Source organism: Mesocricetus auratus, unplaced genomic scaffold (genome assembly GCF_017639785.1).
Source record: "Mesocricetus auratus isolate SY011 unplaced genomic scaffold, BCM_Maur_2.0 Super-Scaffold_100008, whole genome shotgun sequence".
Classification (NCBI taxonomy): domain Eukaryota; kingdom Metazoa; phylum Chordata; class Mammalia; order Rodentia; family Cricetidae; genus Mesocricetus; species Mesocricetus auratus.
This window is the reverse complement of record NW_024429192.1, coordinates 46,520,443-46,544,312: the sequence shown is the minus strand read 5'-3', so window position 1 is coordinate 46,544,312 and position 23,870 is coordinate 46,520,443. Positions and strand designations below refer to the sequence as shown.

Genomic DNA, 23,870 nt, shown 5'->3' with positions numbered 1-23,870 from the left:
GGGGAGGGAAAGGGAGAGGGACCTGGAACTGACTTGTGAAGCAACCTTGTTTCTTATCTAAATTTAAACTGAAAAATAAAAAAAAGAAAGAGGAAGAGACAGAAAAGAATCAAAATGCATTATATGTGTGTGTTCAATTGCCAAAAATATAACTTAATTAACAAAATGAATGATTTTCATTTTAAGTTGAAAGATTAAATTAAAAATATGCTTCTCAAAAGAAGGAAAAATTCTATGAGAGAACTTGAAGAAAATATGTGCACGATCTCTCGGATAATATAAGGAAAAGAAAAAGTCAAGGAATTAAAATGAAGTAGAAGCCACCCAGATGTTTTAATGTAATTTTGACGAGAAGTTTCTAAAACAAATCAGTTGAATTAAAAGGGGGAAATTCCCCCCATGGAATAAGAAAACATTTGAAATACTAATGATTAGTGGTTCTCTTTGGTTTCTGGGTTAATGTGACCAAATTATGGAGAATTGCATCTTTCTCACTAGTCCTCTGTTATAACAACCAAATGTCAACATTATATCCTAATATTAGAACAAAGTAGACCAGGTCTCCTTACTAAATTATATCTTTATAGGTTCTCATTTCATTCTCATTGCAGGAATTCTATGCAAGTTGTCAATATATAGAAACAGGAACAAGATTTAAAGCTAAAGGCTTACTGTACACTATGTCATCAAGTGAGGGCATGGAAAACTCACCAGCTTGTATTTAGGCACAACAGGGAAAGAAAACAATACACAAACCTTCCTTATTCTTCTCTTGATTTGCAACAAACTGCTTGCCCTGTCAATGTATAATTTGAAGAAAGATTATATTGCTTGATTTTATTTTAAAATTCTTGGAGTATTATAATACTTATCTTTAACACTTACAGTATAATTTATATAAGTTGGGTGGTCTATTTAATTTTCTAAGCTTTGTTCTCCCTTGGAGAATAGTTTGAATACCTTTTAGGCTCTGGTAACAAACCTCTGCATTTATCTGTGATGGTTTGATAGCAATGGCTCCCATAGACTCCTGACTGGGCCAAAGGGAGAGGCACTATTAGGAGGTGTAATATGTTTGGAGAAAGTGTGTTACTGGTGATCTTTGAAATCTCATGTTCAAGCTAGTGTGGCAGTCTCTTCCTGCTGCCTCTAAATCAAGATGTGGAACTCTCATCTTCTTCAGTATCATGCCTGCCTGCATGCCACCATGTCCCACCATGACCAGAAAGAACTCAACCCCTGAAACTGTACACCAGTCCCAATTAAATGCTTTTCTTTAGAAGAGTTGTCACGGCCATGGTGTCTCATTACAGCAATAGAAATCCTAATACAGAAGCTGGTGCCAGGACTGAGGTAATGCAGTGGTAGGCCTGACCATGACTTTATTTGTAGAAATGTGGCTTTGGGGACTTTGGATTAGGAAAGAAATGATTTGCTTTAGTGGGGCTTAATGACCCATACTAGTAGGAGCATGGAAGACAGTGGTACTGAAGGTGGTTTGAACTGTTGGAGCCTGGTTCAAGAGGTTTCAGAGGAGAAGAAATTTAGTATGTGACTTAGAGACTGTTCTTGTCATATTTTGGCTAAAATGTGGCTGCCTTTTGCCTTTTCCATAAAGTCTGCCTTAGATTAAAGTAAAGAGTTTGGGATGATTTACATTGGGAAAGGAAATCTCAAAACACAGACCCTGTCATGCAGTTACTAGTATTTACTCTTGTATAGATTTATAATGAAAAGAAGCAAATTGGCCAAGTAAAAATACAAAATGTACAGTTTTTAAGGGGAAAGGGCACCAGGAAGTGGAATAGAACTAAATTGCATGTTCAAGGAAATAAACAGATTAAAGAGCTATGGTGTTATCTTTCTTGCACAAATGAAGCCTGTCTGGGGGTCAGAGAATGGAGCTTGCCACTAGCTAACCATAGAGGTCTGGACGTCTGTACAGAGAGTCAGGAAGTGACATAACTTAGTAGTAACAGTATACAAGCAAGGACAAAGAGGAAATTGCTCTCTTCTCTGTGGAGATGCTTTGGAGGTGAGGTATGCTGTGGCTTGCTCCTTCTTTCTGCTCTCTCAGCATTTCCTTCTGACTCAGACAAATTAAGGACTCTATTTACAAAGAGCTGTTAAATGTAATAAAAAGAGTGGTGACCTCAGGGCAAGACCCCTCCCAGCTAAGCTTCCAACCTGTGAAAAGGAATTAAAGAAAAGCTTAAAGCCAGTTGTGGTGGTACATGCCTTTAATCCCAGCATCCAGGAGGCAGAGGCTAGTGGATTTCTAAATTCAAGGACACCCTGATATACATAGCAAGTTCCAGGATAGCCAAGTTTAGGCAGTAAAGGAAACCACTGAAAACAAAAAGCTAAAGAAAATGTAATTGAGCAAGAAGAAGAACATGACAGCTTCAGTCATATATTTCTGGCTTTAGACTCAAGGATAGAAGAAAAGGGTTTTAGAATCTCTACCCTGGACTAAGAAGAGCGACTGAGACCAGGTATGTGTCAGGGGTGTCTCTGAATAGAGGTCTAGGAAGTCATTGTATGAAGCTGTGAAGGTAAAGATTGGATTGCCTTGGAGACCCCAAGATGTTAGACATACCAGAGTCAGAGAGCTGTTAACAGGGAGTAGAACCAGCCCAAGAGAAAGTAGTGTGTCTACACTCGAAGTCAACGTAGCTGAAAGAAGTTGGAGCTCTGAAGGACATTTTGATACCAAACATGGAGGTGCAGAGCTTAGAGTTTGCTCAGCTGGTTTTTGTTCTTAGTTTGGCTCTTACTATGCTCCCTTTCCTTCATTTTGGAATGGTAAAGTATATCCCATGCCATTATATGTTGGAAGTATGTGATCTCCTTTTTTATTTTTATTGTAAAGGGGAATATAATTAAAAGATTGCTTGAGTGTAAGAAGAGACTTTGAAATTTGAACTTTTAAACAGGTTTGAGACTGTTATAGACTATGGGGAATTTAAAGTTGGACTAAATGTATTTCTTCATTATATTATGGCTACAAGCCTATAAGGTCCAGGAAGTAGAATTAAATAGTAGTTTGAATAGAAATGGACTCCATAGACTCATTTGTTTTGAATGCTTAACCCATAGGGAGTGGCACTATTAGAGGGTGTGGCCTTGTTGGAGGAAATGTGTCACTGTAGGGGCAGGTTATGCAGTCTCATATGCTCAATACACCTAGTGTGACACAGTCTCCTGCTGCCTGCAGAAGAAGATGTAGAATTCTCAGCTACCTCTCCAGCACTATGTCTGCCTGAATTCTTCCAGGCCTCCCATCATGAGGATAACAGACTAAACCTCTGAAACTTTAAACCAACCACAGTTAAATGTTTTCCTTTGTAAAAGTTGCTGTGGTAATGGTGTCTCTTCACAGCAATAGAAACCCAAACTAAGACACATATATATTAGTTTTCTTGAGATTGTATTCATGATCATTTTTTAATATTGCAAAGCACGATGTATTCTCACAGCAATTATAATTTGAGTTTAAGATTCACTTGCTATTACATTGTTAATAGTGCTGAAGATACTCTGCATGCTGTCAGAGGAGAAAACTAGTAAGTATCTCCCATTTACAAACCTTAGGACCTAGAACAAGATTCATGGTTATTGTATATGTGCTAGTATTTTGCCTGAATATTTCTTTGTATAATGTAAGTGTGTGCTGCCCACAGAGCCTAAAAGATGACATCAGATCTGCTAGAACTGGAATTTCAGAGAGTTTTTAGTTGCCAGTCCCATCCTCTGGAAGAGCAGCCAATGGTTTTAGCTTTTGAGTCACCTTAATAGGCCTTCAGTAAGAATAAAAAAAAAACACTCAATGTCATTTATCAAGAAAATGCAAATTAAAACTACTTTGAGATATTACTTCACCCCAGTCAGAGAACTATTTATCAAGAAGAAAAAGGACAAGAGATGTTCAAGAGGATGTGGGAAAAGAGGAATGCTTACGCGCCACTAGTGGGATGCAAATTAATATGGATACTATGGACATTGTTTTGGAGGTACCACAAAATTTTAAAAAGAGAATTACAAAATGACTTATCTACATACTTCTGGGCATATACCAAAGGACACAAGATTCTACCTAACACAGAAACACCTGAACATCTATGCATATTGCTACTACATTCATAGCCTAGATGTCCATCAACAGACAAATGACTAATAAAAATGTATCATACACATACAATTTAATATTAATCAGTTGTAAGTAAAAAAATCATGAAATTTGTAAAAAAGAAAAGTGGATGGGTCTGGAAAGCATTAACATTAAACAAGGTGAAACAAAACTCAAATGACAAAACCCACATGTTATGCTTCATATATGGATTGTTGCCTGTGTGAGCTTGTATGTGTGTGTGTATCTATGTGCTATGGGACTCAGAGATCAACAAGAAGCACTGTCCAACTTATGTCCATGGTTACTCTAGGCTGACTGGCTAGTGAGCCCCAGGAATGCGCTTTTCCTTGCCTCCCCAGCACTGTGATCACAAGCACTTATACCCATGCCTGGCTTTTTATGTGGGTGCTGGGGTTCAAACTTGGGTTTCCATGCTAATGGCAAGCATTTTACATACTAAGCTATTTTCCCAACTCCAACTGTCCCCTATAATTTTGCTGTCACTTCTACTTACCTTCTTGATTTTTTGGCAGAGGAACTATCTTCTCTTTATATGTTAGGGGATGAGTCATGGACACAACCAGGACCTGGAGACCCAATGAACTTACAGTTTTCAAAGAGATGTTGTATATTTTAGTGATGGTCACTGTGTTATTTGGGTTCTCAGTAAAGAACTCCTTTTGTGAGTGCACTAGGTCTTGTGAAGGGTAAATGGAGATTCTAGGAGCAGGCTTTCCCACAGCTGAACAGTGAAGGTTAAGGAGATCTTCAGAGCCAGGAACAGGATGGAGTTCAGTTATTAATTCAGATACAGCTGAGGCAAAAAGAAGGAGACAAATTAAAGGTATGCCATACCAAATTTTCTGCTATTAAAGGATATAGTGTTTTTTCTAATTTTCATGTGACACATACATGCTGAAACATATCCGTCTTGTATAACTCCCCTTACATGTCATAAAACTTCCAATACCATTTTCTCTGTTCACTGACTACTGTCTCAAGTTCTATGCAACTATAAATTATATTACATACACCCCAACACCCATGCTTACAGCAGTACAAGGAACTCTGGTGTCCTCACTAGTACTGGGACATATTAATTATTTAAAGACTGGGGAGCGCTAATTCCCTTAGTCTTCACCTTTACTTGTTCTTCTCTGATATCTCTTTCTTTTCTCATATCTTCTCCTTGCCTTGGTAGCAAAATTCTGATGCTCTTCCTGTGTTTTCTCCACTTAACAGAAACCAGCGTAGTGTAATGTAAAGAAGTGATGTGGGGTTGGAGAAGGTCCTGTCTCAGTGCATAACTGCATCAGCTGCCATTATTTTCCCCTCTCCAAGTAACCTGGACTCATCAACAGTTTTCCTTCATGTAATTCTCTGGACAATGTCCTTAAACACTGTAACTGCAGTATGCCTACCCCATTACAGAACACAGAGAAAGGGTTATATACTTAGAATGTTAAGACAGGTTTGCTCTCCATGGCTGCCATGAGGAAAAGTGTTAAACAGACACTTGTAGCAGGCTTCATCTTCAAATGTCACTTCTTGGATAGTTATGAAGGAGGCGTTGGGTTCCAGGATATTGCAGTGCATCCTGTTTACATACGGTGGGAGAATATTTTCTCCATATTTATGACTGTAAGTGCCAATATTTTCATGCAAAGAGCCTTGGATTTTCTGCCAGGTGACTTGTTCAACATTTGCCAGACTTGTCAAGTTGCAGAAGATGGTCACATTTCTTCCTAGGAGAGCGGTCTCATAATTGCTATGCTTTATCTTCTGTGAAAACTCTGAAAATGAGGTTCATTGTTAAGGGATATATACTTCCATACTTCTGCAGAGTATTCAAACAGTTCTTGTCTCCCGGCTTTGTGATCACCGTTTTCATTGCCTCTTCTACTCAGTAAAAAATGAGGCATGTGTGATGACACATTTCAGATGGAAAAAGGAACATTGTGCATTCAAGACCAAACTATGATGCATAGGTAATACTATATCTCAGTAAAAATGAAAAATTCTGGAGATTCTATGTACATTATATGTGATAGAATGCTTGCCTATCACATTCAAGGCCCTGAATTGGATCAGAAGTATGAGAGAGATAGACAGACAGACAGACAGACAGACAGACACAGAGACAGCGCCAAAGAGAAGAGGGAGAACTATAGTATGTTCTTCAACATTGAATATCTATTTTCTAAAATGGTTTCTGAAGCATACTATCTAATAAATACATATTAATGTTAAAAATTAAGAAGTATAAATTTATATATAAGATAATATGTATGCATATATACTTAACAGACATATATATATATGACCAAGCCCATATCATTACTAAACTATATATGTACACATATAACATAAAGTATATATTATTACACCCTGACTGGATTACTCATATGCTTACTTAAGGTGATCAACTTGTTTATCAAGAAAATAAAGGTTAAACTGAGGGATACATGCATGTCTACAATAAAAGGCAACTAATGTCAAGCTGGGGAATGTGCAGAAACAATACATGTCACATACACAGCTGAAGAAAGTGGAAATTCTATTGGTTGCTTAGTGAAAATCCTTTGAACATAAACATTCCCTATAAGAAGTAAGTCTACTCATACCATTAATCTCACATAAGTGCATGCATGTGTTCTCTAAAAACATGGATAAAGATATTCATATGAACATAATGTCATGTTCTATTCCTACTCCTCTTCCTCCTCCTCCTCCTCCTCCTCCTTCATCTCCTCCTCTTCTGCTTTTTCTGTTGAGACAGGGCTTCTCTATGTAACAGCCCTAGCTATCCTGGAAATCACACTGTAGACCAAACTGGCCTTGAACTCACAGAGATCTGCCTCCCAAGTGCTGGGATTAATGGTGTGTGTCACTACCACCCGGTTATTTGTCATCGTAAAACCAAATTGCAAAATAAGAATTTATTTTGTAGCACATTGCATTGGATGGGCCCACACTTATGGGCGTAAGGGCAGGACACATTAGACTCAGTCAATTAGTTTTTTTATTTTAATTTTTAAATTTAAATTAGAAACTAGGTTGCTTCACATGTCAATTCCAGGTCCCTCTCCCTTTCCCTCCCCTCCTCCCACCAACCACTCCAATACCCCCCCCATTTCCCCAGGGAGGGTGAGGCCCTCCATGGGGGTGTCCATAGTCTGTCATTTCATCCAGGGCAGGGCCTAGACCCTCCCCCAAGAGTCCAGGGTTAGAGTGCATCTCTCATTGTTGGATGGGCACGCAAAGTCCATTTCTGTGCCTGGGATGAATACTGATCTACTACCCAAGGCCCAATAGATTACCTAGGCCTCCTCACTGACACTCACATTCAAGGGGTCTTGAACAGTCCCATGCTGGATTCCCAACCATCAATCTGGGATTCAAGAGCTAACCCTTGTCAGGTTTGCTGTTTCTTGAGGTTAAACCAGCCCAGTCTTAATCCCTTTGCTCATCAGTCGTCCCTCTCTGTCACTGGATTCCTTGAGTTCAGCTCAGTGTTTAGCTGTGGGAGTCTGCCTCTGCTTCCATCAGCCACTGAATGAAAGTTCTGTCTTTCAGACTCTCTAGCTTGGGATTGTAGGCTGACACTCCCCAGATCTATGTCTAAAATCTATATATGAGAGAGTACATGCCATGTTTCTCTTTTTGTAACTGGGTTTCCTCACTCAGAATTATTTCTTCTAGTGCCATACATTGGTTTTTTTTCTGCTGAATAGTGTAAATGTATCACATTTTCTCTATCCACTCTTTGGTTAAGGGGCATCAAGGTTACAAGTAATGCTGCTATGAACATAGTGGAACAGATGTCCTTGTTGTATGAATCTGAATCTCTAGGTTATATGCCTAAGAGTGGAGTTGCTGGGTCTTGTGGTAGGCATATTCCCATTTTTCTAAGGAATCTACATATTGGTTTCCAAAGTGGCCGTACGAGTTGGCACTCCACCAGCAGTGGAGGAGTGTTCCCCCTTTCACCACAACTTCTCTAGCATAAATTGTCATTAGTGTTTTTAATTTTAGCCATTCTGACAGGAGTAAGATGGTATCTCAGAATTGTTTTGATTTACATTTCCCAGTTTTCTAAGGATGTTGAACACAAAGACACAACTAAGAAAGAGAACTTCAGACCAATATCCCTCATGAACATTGATGCAAAAAATACTTAACAAAAAAATGGCAAATTGGATCCAAGAATACATCAGAAACCTCATCCACCATGATCAAGTAGGCTTCATTCCAAGGATGCAGGGATGGTTCAACATACGAAAATCCATCAATGTGATCTACCATATAAACAAACGGAGAAACAAAAAGCACATCATCATCTCACTAGATGCAGAAAAAACCTTTGACAAAATCCAACAACCCTTCATGATAAAGGTCTTGGAGAGATCTGGAATAACAGATACATACCTAAACATAATAAAAGCTATATACAGCAAACCAACAGCCAACATGAAACTGAATGGAGAGAAACTCAAGACAATTCCTCTAAGATCAGGAACAAGTCAAGGCTGTCTCCTCTTCCCATATCTCTTCAATATTGTACTGGAAGTTCTAGTTAGAGCAATAAGACAACAAAATGAGATCAAGGGGATAAAATTTGGAAAGAAAGAGGTCAAACTTTCACTATTTGCAGATGACATGATAGTTTACATAAGTGACCCAAAAAACTCTACCAGGGAACTCCTACAGCTGATTAAAACCTTCACCAACATGGCAGGATACAAGATCAACTCAAGAAAATCAATAGCCCTACTATATACAGATGATAAAAGGGCTGAGAAAGAAATCAGAGAATCATCACCCTTTACAATTGACACAAACAACATAAAATACCTTGGGGTAGCACTAACCAAACAAGTGAAAGACCTATATCGCAAGAACTTTGAGTCTTTAAAGAAAGAAATTAAAGAAGACACCAGGAAATGGAAAGATCTCCCATGCTCTTGGATAGGTAGGATCAATGTAGTAAAAATGGCAATCCTGCCAAGAGCAATCTACATATATCTTTTTGTGTTTGGATGGAGTGGTGCTTGGCTCCCACCGGGCCAGGGGGTTATTTTTTAAGGGATATGAAGTTGGACTGAGGAAGTAAAGGTGGATCTGAGAGGAGTTTAAGGAGTGGAGGCAAAATATGTTCAAAGTACATTATATAAAATCCTCAGATAATTAATAAAATATGTTAAAAAAGAATAGGTTGCATAAAATTATAATACTACACAAAGAAACTCACTCCAAAATGAGATTTAATAAACTATATTTCCTCTAAAATCATGGATAAATTCTACCAGTATATTAAAGAACCAGAAACAAATAAATAGATGCTAAGTGGCCATGTATTATTTTAAAGTTATCAACTGATAAAATAAACCCACATTGTAAGTGGCTAAGATAAGGAGACCATTATCTTACATTAAATAAGAATGGTCTCCATAGGCTGATATATTTGAATGTTTGGTACTCAGAGAGTCAGATTACTTGAGGGGAATTAGCAGGTGTGGCCTTGCAGGAGTAGGTGTGGCTTTATTTCAGGAAGTATGTCACTGAAAGCACTCTTTGAACTATAAAAGTGCAAGCCAGGTCCAGTGTCTGTCTCTTCTTGCTGCCTGTGGATCTGGACATACAAGTCTCACCTACCATGTCTGTTTGCATGCTGCCTTTCTCCCTGCTATGAGGATAATTTACTAAACCTCTGAAACTGTAAACAAGACCAAATTAAATGCTTCCTTTTATAAGTATTGCCTTGGTCATAGTGTCTCTTCATAGTGATAAAACAGTGGCTAAGACAGAAGCAGGGACTGGAGACCAGGATATTGCTGTGACAGAACTGACCATTCTTCTGTAGGCATAATGTAGACTTTGGAACTTTGTACTAGAAAAACAGCTGAATGCTTTAAGCATGGCTTAATGGGTCATAGTAGTAGCAATGCTGTAGTACTTAGAGCAATGTAGATTATGATGATCTAGCTGAAATGTTTTAGAGTAGAATAGTATTAGGAAGTGATATAATGGTTGTTCTTGTGACATTCTGGCAAAGAGTGTGGCTACTTTTTGCCCTTGTCCTAAAAAATTGTCCTACACTAAATTGAAGAGTTTAGGAATAATGGCATTGGCAGAGGAGATTTCAAGAGAGAGACTAATGTTGACTCTATTATATGGTTCTTAGTAATCACACCTATGCAGATATATAATGAAAAGGATAAGGCTGAGCAAGGAAAAATACAAAATGTACAGTTTGAGGAGAAAAGGAGCAGCATGAATTGTAAGGAAGTTTTCGTTGGTAATTAAGATAAATTTTTTTAAAAGCAAACCTGATGCTAAATGGATTAAAGGGAACAAAGACCAGTTGGCAAGACCCCATACAGCTAAGCTTCCCAACTGTGGTAAGGAATTAAAGTAAAGTTTAAGCAGTGATGAATATTGACAATAAAAGGCTGGTGGAAATACATTTGAAGAAGTGACTCAAGTTCCAGTCCCAGCAAGCAATGGAACTTGGCAGCTTTGGCCACATGGGTTTGGCTTTAGAGTTAAGAATACAAGAAAGGGCCTGTGGAGTCTCCCTCTGCAGTTAAGTAAAGATGCTGAAGCCAGACATATGTCAGCAGTGTCCCTTTATGGAGGCTCAGAGAGACCACTGAATGAATCTATGATGGTGAAGCTTGGATTTTGTTGAAGAACTCAAGATGCTGGAGATCAAAGAGCCATAGGATACCTGCCAAGGAAATCTGTTTGCAGAGCATGTGTGGAACCAGCTCAAGAGAGAGGAGTGCTTCAGTCAACAAAGCTAAATACGTGGTATATCTGAAGAGCTCTTTGAGCTGAGACATGAAGTTTCAGTAATTGGAATTTCCCTGCAGGATTTTGTCTTTGTTTTGGTCAACTATTTTTCACTATGCTCCCTTTCCTCCCTTTTGGATTGGTAATGCATATCTTATGCCATTGTATGTTGGAAGTGTTAGCATTCAGACATTATGTTATCATGTCCCTTGACCTGGAAAATTGCTCATTCCTACAACACATGTGCTAGGTTTCCTCATAAAAGGCAGGCCCTTCCCACCTCCTGTCTCTCTCTTCCATAGCTCCTGTCTCCAGAGCCTGGTCTCTCTCTCCCTTCCCATTGCCCCCCCCCAGTAAAACCCTCCACGTAAGATCTGCCACATGACTTCTTTCCTGCTATTTTAAAACTGTAACAGGAAGTATGTTATCTGTTTTTTAATTTGACTTTACAGGGGAATACATTTAAGAGTCTTTGAAGTTTTAAACAGGGTTGAGACTGTTATGAATTATGGGACCTTTTGAAATTAGAATGAATAAGTTTTTGCATAATTATATGGATGCAAGTCTATGTGTTCCAGAGAGCAAAATGTGGTGGTTTGAATGAGAATGGTCCTCATAGAAAATGGGAATCAGTCTACCACAAGATCCAGCAATTCCACTCTTAGGTGTATATCCAAAAGATGCACATTCATACGACAAGGACATCTGTTCAACTGTGTTCATAGCAGCATTATTTGTAATAGCCAGAGCATGGAAGCAACCTAGATACCCCTCAACTAAAGAATGAATAAAGAAAATGTGGTACATTTATACAACGAAGTACTACTCAATGAGAAAAAACAGTGGAATCTTGAAATTTGCAGACAAAAGGATAGAACTAGAAGAAACCATCCTGAGTGAGGTAACCCAGTCACAAAAAGACAAGCAGGGTATGCACTTACTCATATATGGATTTTAGACATACAGCAAAGGATTTTCAGCCTACAATCCTTACTGCCAGAGAAGTTAGGAAACAAGGAGGACTCTAAGAGAGACAATCATGGTCCCCTAGAGAAGGGAAAGGGGGCAAGATCTCCTGGGATAATGTGGAGTATGGGGGGAGGGAGTTAGGAGAAAGAGAAGGGGAGAAAAGGAGGGGGGAAGAAAGACGTGAGAGAGCAGGAAGACTGAGTCAGGGGAAGAATAGAGGAGAGCAAGAAAAGAGATACCATAATAGAAGGAGCCATTATAGGTTTAAAGAGAAATCTGGCAGTAGGAAAAAGTCCAGAGATCAACAAGGATGACCCCAACTAACAACCTAAGCAATAGTGGAGAAGCTACCTTAAATGCCTTTTCCTGATAATGAGATTGATGAGTACCTTATATGCCATCCTAGAGTCTTCAACCAGTAGTTGATGGAAGCAGAAGCAGAAGCAGACACAGCTAAACACTGAGTTGAACTTCTGGAATCCAGCTTCAGAGGGAGGATTGATGAGCAAAGGGATCAAGACCAGGTTGGAGAAACCCATAGAAACAGCTGACTTGAATAAGGGGGAGCTCAGGGACCCCAGACTGATACTGGGAAACCATCATAGGACTGATCCAGACCCCCTAAATGTGGGTGTCAGTTAGGAGGCCTGGGTAATCTATGGGTCCTCTGGTAGTGGATCAGTATTTATCCCTAGTAAACGAATGGACTTTAGGAATCCATTCCACATAGAGGACACGGGCAGGGCCTAGGCCCTGCTCCAAATGATATTACAGACTTTGAAAATCCCCCATGGAAGGCCTCCCCTTCCCTGGGGAGCAGAAAGGGGAAAGGATAGGGGTCGGTGTGGGGGGGCAGGGGAGGAGGGGAGCAGAAGTAACTGTAATTGACATGTAAAACAAGCTAAACTCCTGGAATCCAGTTGCAAAGAGGGAGGAGTGATGAACAAAGAGGTCAAGACCATGCTGGGGAAAACCCATAGAAACACCTAACCTGAGCAAGTGGAAACTCATGAACCACAGTCTGAGAGCTGGGGAACCAACATAGGACCAAACCAGGCCCTCTGAAAATGGGTGTCAGCTAGGAGCACTGGGCAGTCTATGGGGCCTCTGGCAGTGGAACCAGGATGTATTCCTAGTTCAGGAACAGACTTCCAGGAGCCCATTTCCCATGGAGGGATACTCTCTTAGCCTAGATACACAGGGGAGGGCCTAGGCCCTGCCCCAAATGACTTGACAGATTTTGATGATCCCTCATGGAAGGTCTCACACTCCCTGAGGAGTGGGTGGGGGATGGGATGGGGTCATTGGGGGGTATGGGAGGATGAGAGGGAGAGGAAACTAGGATTGATATGTAAAATAAAATTGTTTGTAATTTAAATAAAAATATATATGTAAGAAAACTGATGGAATAAATTTTAGCAATTCAATAACTAATGATGAGCAGAAAATAATAAGATGATATTTGTTAAATTCTTATATTAGATTAGCTTGCAATGATAGAGAACTCCATAAAGCAAATTACATATAGGCTTGCCCACATAATAAAAAAGTCTTAATGACCAAGAAGAGCCTCTCAACAAGCAAATCTTAACAATAAAATGGATGTATGCTATAGACTGTGAACACAGGACATTATTCAAAGAAACAGACAGATGTTGTGAGGTGATCCTTTGCAACTAGCTAGTTCTGCTATCTTTATAGCTACATAAGACAAATATGTAGGAAACTATGTAGTTTGAGCAAGTTGCGTATACCTCAGAAGCAGTGAACCTTGCCTTCATTCTTACCTTTCTCCCATTTTGTATAGTCATCATTTCAGGCATGCTCACATTAAATGATTCACTCTCTGGGTTACTTGTTGGTTGATTCCATGTAAACAATTACATACCAGCTTCCCCAGAGTCTTTGGAAATATGTGTCCATCTACTACCAAATTCAAAGTAACCATTAAAGTTTATATAAGACATTTTCATAAATATTTTATGCATGAGGGTTAAGAAGAGATATTTCTCAGAGCATGGGTATAAGTTTCATAAAATGTACAGAAAGTAAGACATGCCTAAGTGTAAGTACTTTCTTCTCAAATGAATGTCACACTGCATAGTTTTTACAATAGTCCTACATATAGGATTTGGTTTGGTTTTGAAGCTATGTATTTTATGAGTTACTTATATGCATTAATGACGGTGTGGGGTGGTTACCGGGAAGCATATAATTGAACCCAGAGAGGCAGGAAGGTGGTTACCTGGGAACACATAACTGACTCCCGCAAGGTAGGGAGATTAATTCATATTGTTTGTAAAAGATTTAAGAGATTAAAGGAAAGATCTACAACATCTGCAGCCATAGAGAAGACAAATAATTGTCCATATGGTTGGGTGTGTGTGATCCACAGTCTGAGAGCAATTTCTTTCTGTTGAGACAATCTAAGAGAGTAGTTCCCTATCTGTTTGCTCAACCTCCATCACCTCCCCTCCAGTGGGGACTCTGTGTTCAGACACATCCTGGTAGGAATGATTTTTAAAAGTTCGTCTTGTCTGAGATTCCCAGAATCTGTCCAGAAAAGGAGCATGAGACCCTACTTAAAGTCATATGTTTTGGGGTATTAAGTCTTATTCATTGCTATCATACCTAACAATGAGAGGAATCATTTCTTTAGGGGAGTAACCTTCATATCATATGTTGTATATTGTGCTGTAACTCTTTAATATGAGCAGGAGATACTCTCCCATCAGACTCCAGGATGAAGAAGTCCTTTCACTTCCCATGTTCCCACATTCTTCCTGTATTTATATCTTATTTAAACAAAACAAATATGATCGCATAGGTTGACTATTGATAGGGAACTAGAAGTCAGACCTGGAGATAATACTATTTTCTAAAGGATTCAATTGGCCTTATATTCTGAGTACTAGTATTAACAGTCACCCTGCATTTCATAAACATACATATTCACACTACACTACTCCATAATTAATAACAGACAACCAATGAAACATAAAACAACCAAACCAAGCCAAATTTCCAGACCTCAAATCAGCCAAACAAGCGGTAACAAGAACAGAGCACAAATAATGAGTAGGGAAGAGGGCAGGATCTGGTAAGAGTTAAGGGATGTGGTGAATACAATCAAAACTTGGTGTATAAACTTCAAAATAACTAATGAAAAGTTTTAAAAGATGAATTACAAATATCCATAAATACTTGAAAAATAATGCTCAACATCCTTAGCCATGAGGGAAGTGAAACTTAAAACTATATTGATATTCCATCTCAACTTATTTGGAATGACAACAAATGCTGGCAATTATGCAGGGAAAGGGTATCCTTACATACTGTTGATGGAGTGTAAAATAGCACATCCACAGTGGAACTTACAACAGAAAGGATTCTAAGGTAATTGCATTCTAAGGTAGAGGTATTTGTATGTCCTTGTTCATTACAGCATCATTAGCAAAACCAATCCATAGAATCAGTGTAGGTACCCATTGACAGATGAATGGATGAGGAAAGTGTGTAATATATGTAAAATGAAGTCTTATTCTTTCATAAAGACATTCAGATAAATAATTAAGCAAGAATGGCTTTGCTACAATGTGGATGCAACTGGCCATCAATATATAAGAAAAAATAAGCCAATATCAAGTTTTCTCTCATCTGTGGATTCTAGATTTTATATAGATAGTAAACTATATGTATATTTGACACGAAAGCAGGAGTTTGTGGAAAGGAAGGATAATAGTAAAAAGACAAAAAGAATAGGGGAACGGACTGAAAGGAGAGGGTATGGGAAGTGAATATCGTCAAACTACATGGTTCACTCAAAAGATAATTGTCTTTATGAAACACACACAATGAATATCTGTCAATATAAATAATCCTTCTATAAGTGTAAATATACAGAGGTTATTTCATTGAATAATCTAATTCTATCTCTAATATAAGATATTCATTCACTTTTATTTCATATGCATAAAACTTTCATTTCATTAAAACTTTTTGTTAGTTTACCAGTTTTAAATCCTTTCACAGTTTCTTTGACCATTTGCTAAAATGGATTTACATTGTTAACATGTGGAGATAATTCCCTTCCATGATCCCTGTTGTTTGAAGCTGTATTGTAGAATATGAGTTGAAGATGTGTTACATTAGTTTATGCTGTGGAACATTTGTTTAATGATGCAAAGACTGCTGTATTCCTTATGTTGCATTTGTTTTACTCTGTGAATCTATGTTACTTTGCCTGTCTACAACAAAACATTTGATTGGTCTAACAAAGAGCTGAATAGCTACTAGCTAGACAGGAGAGTGATGGTTGGTTTGAATCTCAACTAGCCACAAATTGGAATATACATATTCATCATACAGGTACTGTTCCTTTAGAGAAAAGTAACTAACACAAGCAAGCTACAAAAATATGAAACAATAATGCTGCTAATTACAGTAATTTACATATATATAACAATATACCACTATTTCTGAAACCATCTTCACATTTGCCCCAAAGTGAATGAGAAGCTGCTTTTTCTGTCTGTCTTGATTGTATTCTTTTACATGTCCAGGACCGAGGTCCCAACCCCAGATTCTAAACCATCAACCGGAGTTCTTTCATTTCATAATATCCATAAACTCATCCTATCCAAGAGGGTTCTTCCTAACATGAAACCAGAGAAAATGCTGTCCATGGGTTGTTCTTGGCCAGAAACTCACTATGCCACAGCTTACATGTACATAACTAATACAATTTCTGGGGTTTCTTTTCACAGTTTCTTATTATTATGTTTTAAATAAACACAACTCTAATGTTTTAAATCTCTTTAATATACATGAATAGGTTTCTGTTTTCATTAGTCAATCAAATTGGGACTTATAAAACTGTTTCCTCCTGGGAAAGCTGTCTCATAATCCTGTGCTTTGTCCTCTGTAAAGACTCTGAAAATGAGAGCCAGTGATAATATGTATATTTATTTCCATATTACAGTGGTGTATTCAAATAGCACCTGTCTCTCTGTCTTATGATTACCATTTTATTTGCCTCTTCTGCACAATAGAAAATAGCGTACTCCTGATTGAGGAAGGAGGATTATGCTTTCAAGACCAGCCTATGATACATAGTGAGACTGTGTCTCAATAAGAAGGAATATAGCTGGGTATTCTATGTACACAACCAATGACAGAATGCTTGCCCGACACATTCAAGCCCTGCATTGGATTCTCAGAATTAGGAGGGGGACAGTGAACTACAGTATGTTCTTCAACATTGAATATCTAGTTTCTAATATTATTTCTGGCACATATTACCTAACAAATACTTACTAGGGGTAAAAATTAAGAATTATGAATTAACCAGCATAAGATAAACCATATATATGACCAAATTTTATTATATTAATATTAATCATATATATATATATATCCTAAAGTATTATTATTCCACACCTGGCTGGATAGTTTGACTAATGGTGTTCAACTTGGTTATCAAGAAATACATTCACCAGATGTCTAAAATGAAAGGCAAACAGTTCGGTACTTAAGGGAAAACCTTGAGGTTTTCTTATCACTGAACATAAACAGTCTCTACAAGCATTAAGTCCACTCTCAATATAAACCTAATAGAAGCCCATGCACCTCTTCTAAAAAAAAATGAATAAAGGTGTTCATAGGATCATTACTTGTCATGATCAAAACACAAATGCAAATCAAGAATGTATTTCATGACACACTGTAGTGGATATACCCACATTCGTGGGTAAAAATGGCAGAATTTGGATTCAGATTTTTTTAAAGGACATTAATTTGACATGGTGACATAAGGATGGATCTGAGAGGAGTAGGACTGGGGGGGCGTAGATATGATCAAAATACATTGCATGAAATTCTCAAATAATTAACAAAATATTTTATTGAAAAAGAACCTGTTATATAAATAAATTTTAGTATCACACATGGAAATCATGAAACAAAGAGATTTAATGAGCTATATTTCCTCTAAAAATGTAATTAAATCTATCAATAAATTAAAGAAACCAGAAACAAATAATAGATGCTAAATGGACATTCATATTTTAAAGTCAACACAGATAAAATAAACCCATAGTGTGAGGGGATAGGATACAGAGAATTAAAGGAAAGGAGTCTGCATACTGCTGTGCAAAATTATCCATTTCTCCCAGAATCTGCTTTATTTAAATACAAAGGTTAAAAGCTCACCCACACACCTTGACCTGCCTTACTCATATGTTGTCATAAGCTTTCCACTCATTTCATCTTCATGATCAAATTACAGGCAACTTTGCATCAAATAGTTTTCAAAATAAATGTGGTGAATCGAAAGTGTACAAAAGCATCATGAACGCCTTAACCACATGAGGCAAGTTTATTGTTTAGAGAAACACTGTGTTCCTCAGTCAGTTTTGTGTTCGTGCATTAGCTGGGATGATTTGCAGGACTATGGTCTTCTAGCAATATTTTACTTCCCCGAACCTCAGCATTTTCATCTCAGAAATAGGTTTAACATTATCTGACTCACAGTGTTGAGTAAAATGAGAACACGGGATCATTGGACAATTAAAAGTCACCACAAGCGTTTAAGTTTCCACAGGTAGTTTGGTCCTCGCCTTCAGGGAAGGTTTGAACAATACACATAAAAACATAAGCTGGCCACACAACAAAAACAACAACCTAGCTGTCCATCATTGATTCCACAACAGTGTTTGTACTATTTTCTCCCTCATCATAATTTGCTCCCAGGTTCTCTTCTCCTTTATAGTCAGAGCTATTTCATGAAAGGTCTTCCTCATCGTGCATTTTGTTTACTTATTTATCATTATTACTTGGTGCCAGGACACTCTCGTGCTAAGCAGAAGCCTAATCACCAAACCTTTCTTTTGAGCTTACCATGGTTTTTATTTCGTTATCTGAATTCTTTATTATAAGCATTTATTCTAGTTTTTACATTATACTTGTGGCATGGGGTATGTGTTCTTGAGTGCATATACCCACAGAGGATGGTAGAGGTCTGTGGATCTCCTGGAGCTGGATTTCCAGTGTGTGTGCACCTCCTGATGTAGGTACTTGGAACAAAATTTGGGGCTTCCTACAGAGCAGGATGTGCTTTTAACTCTTATCCACAGAGCAAGCTCTCTGGACCTCTCACCTAAATTCTAAGGAACGCTGATTATTGCCTTAACCTGGAGAAAAACTGATGGGTTAAATGCTGTTAATTCAGTCATACAGAATTAGCAGAAAATAATAACACAATGTTTTTTGAATTCTTGTTAGACTAGCTTGTAAGGACAGACAAATCCACGAAGCAAATTGTGAATAGACTTGCACACATAATAAAGTCTTAATAATCAAGAAGGACCTCAAAACAAGTCAATCTCAACACTAAAAGGCACATATGCAGTTTGACTGTGAATACAGGTGTAACTCAAAGGAAATAACAGATGTTGTGATGAGATCCTTTGCATCTAGCTGGTCTGCTAATTTTATAGTTACATAAAGCAGACATACAGAAAACTGTGTAGATTGAGCATGTTGTACCTACCTCAGAAGCAGCGTGCTTGCCTTTATTCTTATGCTTATCCAATTTTGTATAGTCACTGTTTCAAGTATGCTCACATTAAATGGTTTGCTAGCTGTGTGATTATATAGGTATATGATTAAAACACAAAAGCTGTCACACATCCTCTATACCTATGGTAAAAGTAAATGTCCTATAAACTAGTATTTAGTTGTCAATGAGCTCTAGTTACATATCTGTAAAAACAAAGAATAGATTTACCTGATTCTTGTACACAGATAGGAAGCATAAAGAGATGGAGAATGTAATGGAGTGAAAAGTCCATTTTATCTAATGATGAAAGTCTTCACAATCAGTCATAATATCTTGTTTCCCAGAAGAACTCCTGAGTGACACTGAATCCACTCTGGGTTATTCTTTGACCTATCTGTTGTTTATTTTAACCTATCAAGGGAAGAGGAGACACTGTGGGTGGTGCTATAAGTATAATAAACTTGTGAGGAATGGAGGAAGTGGGGCAGAAAAGGGATTAGAGTGAGGAAAGGAAAGAGAAAATTATGAGATATGGTCTTCATGTCTGAAATTCTCAGAAAATAATTTTATTCAAAAATTATGTTAAATTACACTTCATTGCAAAACTTTTCAATTTTCTGGCTATCCTATCCTCCAGATATTACATGAATTTATGTTACTAGAGGAGATGCTGGGGTTCTTCTGTGGTGCAATTCCCAGGTTCCTTTTACTTGGGGCAGAGAATTGAACAAGACATAGAAAAACAGTAATTTGTTATAAAAGGAAACGGTAGATTTATTAAAGTGACAGTAAAGCATAGAGTACACAGAGAGAAGTAGATGGGGTCAAAAACACATGTGATTGAAGAACCTTGAGTTCTTTTCTGGGGTTCCTAGGTGGAGTGAGGAGCTGAGGGGCAGGAGTGAAATGAATCCTTATCTTGATGGACAGATAGGCTGTTAATTTAAGTGCATGATGCCTCATAATTAGATGGGAAATAAGCAGAAAATAAGATATACCTAAGTGTGGGTACTATCTTCTCAAATGTGTGTCATGCTTCATAGGTTTTACAACAGTCCTACACATAGGATTTGGGTGGGGTTTTGACTCGAAAATGAGGAAGCCCTTTCCCTTCCCATGTCCCCACCCTCCTCCCTTTATTTCTATTTTATCTAAACAGAAGTAAATATTATCACCCCCAATAAAGCATTGATGGGGAACTAGAACCCAGAGATTGGACCAGGAGATGATGCCCTTCTCTGATGATTGCAATTGGCCTTGGGTTCTCTGCACTGGGATCAGCAGTCAGGCTGCATTTCATAAACATGTGTTTCATACTACTCTCCTCATATCTTCCAATCCGCAAATCAAGCAAACAACCGAAGCAACAAAAATAGAAGACAAAAAGTACATAAGGGATAGGGCCTCTGGACCTGGTAGGAGTTAGGGATATGGTAAATATGATCAAAATCAAAATACGTTGTTTAAACTTCAAAAGAACAAATAAAATGCTTTCAAAGATGAAGTAAAAAATACCTGTGAACTTATGAAAAAAAAAACCCTTAGCTATCAGGGAAGAGAAAATTGACACTACATTGAGATAATATCTCACCTCAGTTGGAATGGCAACTCAATTAGGCAGTGTGACTGCAGACTTTTTATAGTAAAGCTCTCACAGCACCATCCAGGGCCAGGAGCACTACCCAATTAACGGGCTTTTGAAGAAGAATACAGAAGAAAGCTTCCTCAAATCCTGCCTGTCTTCCAGGGTGTGCTGATATCCAGCACCACATCCGACCCTCCATTTCACGCCAAAGGTAATGATAGTTTCTATATGCAACTGCAAGTTCCTTGTTCAAGTCTTGTCCATTGAGACACAGTCTCTTACATGTTCTTACCACCAGGTGGCACCTGAGGCACAAGTTTGACCCAATTTGTGCTGATAAGGTGTGGCAGTTGACTTCTGGGTCTCACCTGGGACAAACCTCCCTGAAGATGTTTTGTGAGCCAGTTTTAAGAGAGTCTCTCTGTGTGCATGGGACGGGGAAGAGAGAAACGTCACTGCATGGCTCAGCTGTCTTTGCAGGAGAAGGCTTTCCCCTTACTCGGGTCCTTTGCAAATTCCAGTGTGAAGAGAACTCCGCAACTAAGGAAAGCCCTCACTCTGCAGTCATAGTTGTGGTGAGCAGATCACCTATCTATCTTCCAACATCTGTCATCTTTTTCCACCTACTCACTTCTGGGAATGTGGAGACAGTTTCAGAGCTTTGGTTCATTATCATCATGGAGGGGAGCACACGGGCAGGGAGCATGGCAGGCCAGCATGGAGCTGGAGAAGTAGCCTAGAGCTACACCCTGATGCATAGGCTAGTAGTTGCCTCTAGGCCTATAACCAGACTTTAGGCAAAGCAGACTCTTAGAGGGGAGAGAGAAAGTATTGTTCATGAGAAGGTGTGATTCACTACTGAAGAGATTAGTGAGTTTGCTAATTCATTCAAATAGAAGTCTTGGGAATGAATATGAAGGAATGTATTTTAAGGGTGTGGGATAACGGCAGAAAGAACATAATGGATCAGCTTTATTTTGTTGATGTGAGTCCTCTGAGTGGATATTCTAGGTTTAATAAGGAATATTGCACAGATTAGAAAACATGGTGGCAAAAGTTTATTTGGATGGTGGGCTGAAGCATTTGTCAAAAGATGGCCTACTGAAAAGGAGTTGGAAATGCCCGATACCCTCTGAATTAGTGTTGCTGAAGAGATTTGAGGCTCAGGGAAATTGCAATGCTAGGGGTGGGTATGCTGTGCAAAACCTAATCCTCCACAATGGGAAGGCTCAGAAGACCTGCGCACCACCCAGTTCTATAAGATGCAAAATGGTGAGAGGGACACCAGCACATTTGAAGTGCCTTGTTGACATCCTTCTTCTCATGCCACACCTTCAGGTTGGAGAAGCTGCTATTCAGTCAAATGAATTAAAGGCAGAGGGTTTGATTGTGTTCCATGGTACCATGGAGTGGCAGCACTGAATTGCCAAAAGCAAGGTGATTGTAATAGGTAGCACAAGCAAAGTACATTTTTTGGTAGCATGACTCCTATGGACCTTTGGTACTGGCTAATCAATCAAGGTGTATATATGAATGATAACAAGTCTACTAGATTTTGTTTGATCTGCGTACATGCAAAAATTCTCAAATAAATGAAAAGAAGGCTGTATTGGATCGTGGCAAAAGGAAAACATGACTTGTCAATTAATTTCTGGACTTAAGGCAGTTTGCATACCCCAGATCCCTTGAATGAAAAGACAGCCAGATTCCCCTGAGGAAGGATCTTGATAAAATACCTAAAAATATTCCTGGATATCCCAAGAAACATTGTGGCCTTTCAGTTAAATAGGGGCTTATGCAGGTCAGGTGATTAATGAAGGTTTGACTGAAATCCAACTCACAGTAGCTATAGTAGATCTCCAAACTCGTTCTGTGTTTTTTTTCCAGTCCTGGAATGTATAATTGGGATAGATATACTTAGATTTTAGCAGAACTCACGTTGGTTCCCTGCCCTGTGAAGCGAGGGATATTATGGTTGGAAAGGCTGAATGGAAGGTCTTAGAGTTGCCTTTGCCAGGGAAAATAGTGAATCAAACCCAGTATCACATCTCTAGAGGAAATACAGAAACTGTTGCCCCAATTAAGAACTTGAAAGATTCGGGGGTGGTAGTTCCCACCACTCTCCCTTTAACTCCCCTATCCGGCAAGTGTAGAAAACAAATCATGGAGAATGGCAACTGACTATCAAAAACTAAATCTGGATGTGACTCTGATGGCTGCTGCTGTACAAGATACGATGGCCTTACTGGAGCAGATTAACGCACACCCCAGTACATGGTGGGATGAGTAGTTCCGTGTCAACTTGACATAAGCTAAAATCAGAAAGGAGCCTCAGTTAAGAAAATGCCTCCATAAGATCAGGATATGAGCAAGTCTGTAGGGCATTTTCTTCATTATTGATTGATGGGGGAGGGCACAGCCCATTGTAGATTATACCATTCCTGGGCAAATAGCCCTAAATTCTAAGGAGGCGGAACAAGTCATGATGAGCAAGCTAGTTTACAGTACCTATCCATGGCCTCTGCATTGGCTCCTGCTTCCAATTTCCTGCCCTATTTGAAGTCCTGTGATGATAAACAGTCACATGAAAGTGTAAGTCAAAAAACCCTTTCCTCCCCAATTTGTTTTTGGTCTTCATGTTTCACCACAGTAACAGAAACCCTAACTAAGACACATGGCTTGCAGATATGGATCTAGCAAATTCCTTTTGTGGAGATTTATTCATAAGGACCCCCTTAGCAATTTGCTTTCAGTTGTCAAGGCCAGCAATATACCTTTACAATTCTACCTCAAAGATCTATTCTCCAGTCTGTGTCAAAACAGAGTCAGAA

At 38.6% G+C, this 23,870-nt stretch overlaps 1 protein-coding gene across 2 annotated transcripts in view; it reads right to left on the bottom strand.

The window, feature by feature from the left end:
- Nucleotides 1-20,342, bottom strand: part of LOC101830974 (OX-2 membrane glycoprotein-like) — a 38,343-nt gene extending 18,001 nt beyond the window's left edge. Inside the window, exons 1-3 of one of the 2 annotated variants that reach the window (XR_005878914.1) lie at nucleotides 19,683-20,340; nucleotides 5,587-5,925; nucleotides 4,647-4,946 (exon numbers count right to left, since the gene is read on the bottom strand). Coding sequence is in view for 1 of the 2 variants with exons in the window: in XM_040750764.1 (XP_040606698.1) it covers nucleotides 4,647-4,946; nucleotides 5,587-5,925; nucleotides 19,683-19,746 (703 nt within the window). In the remaining variant the exon portion in view is untranslated. Of the gene's footprint in view, nucleotides 1-4,646; nucleotides 4,947-5,586; nucleotides 5,926-19,682 lie in introns of both variants that reach the window. The other variant, XM_040750764.1, reaches the window with a different exon arrangement.
- Nucleotides 20,343-23,870: the final 3,528 nt, after the last annotated feature.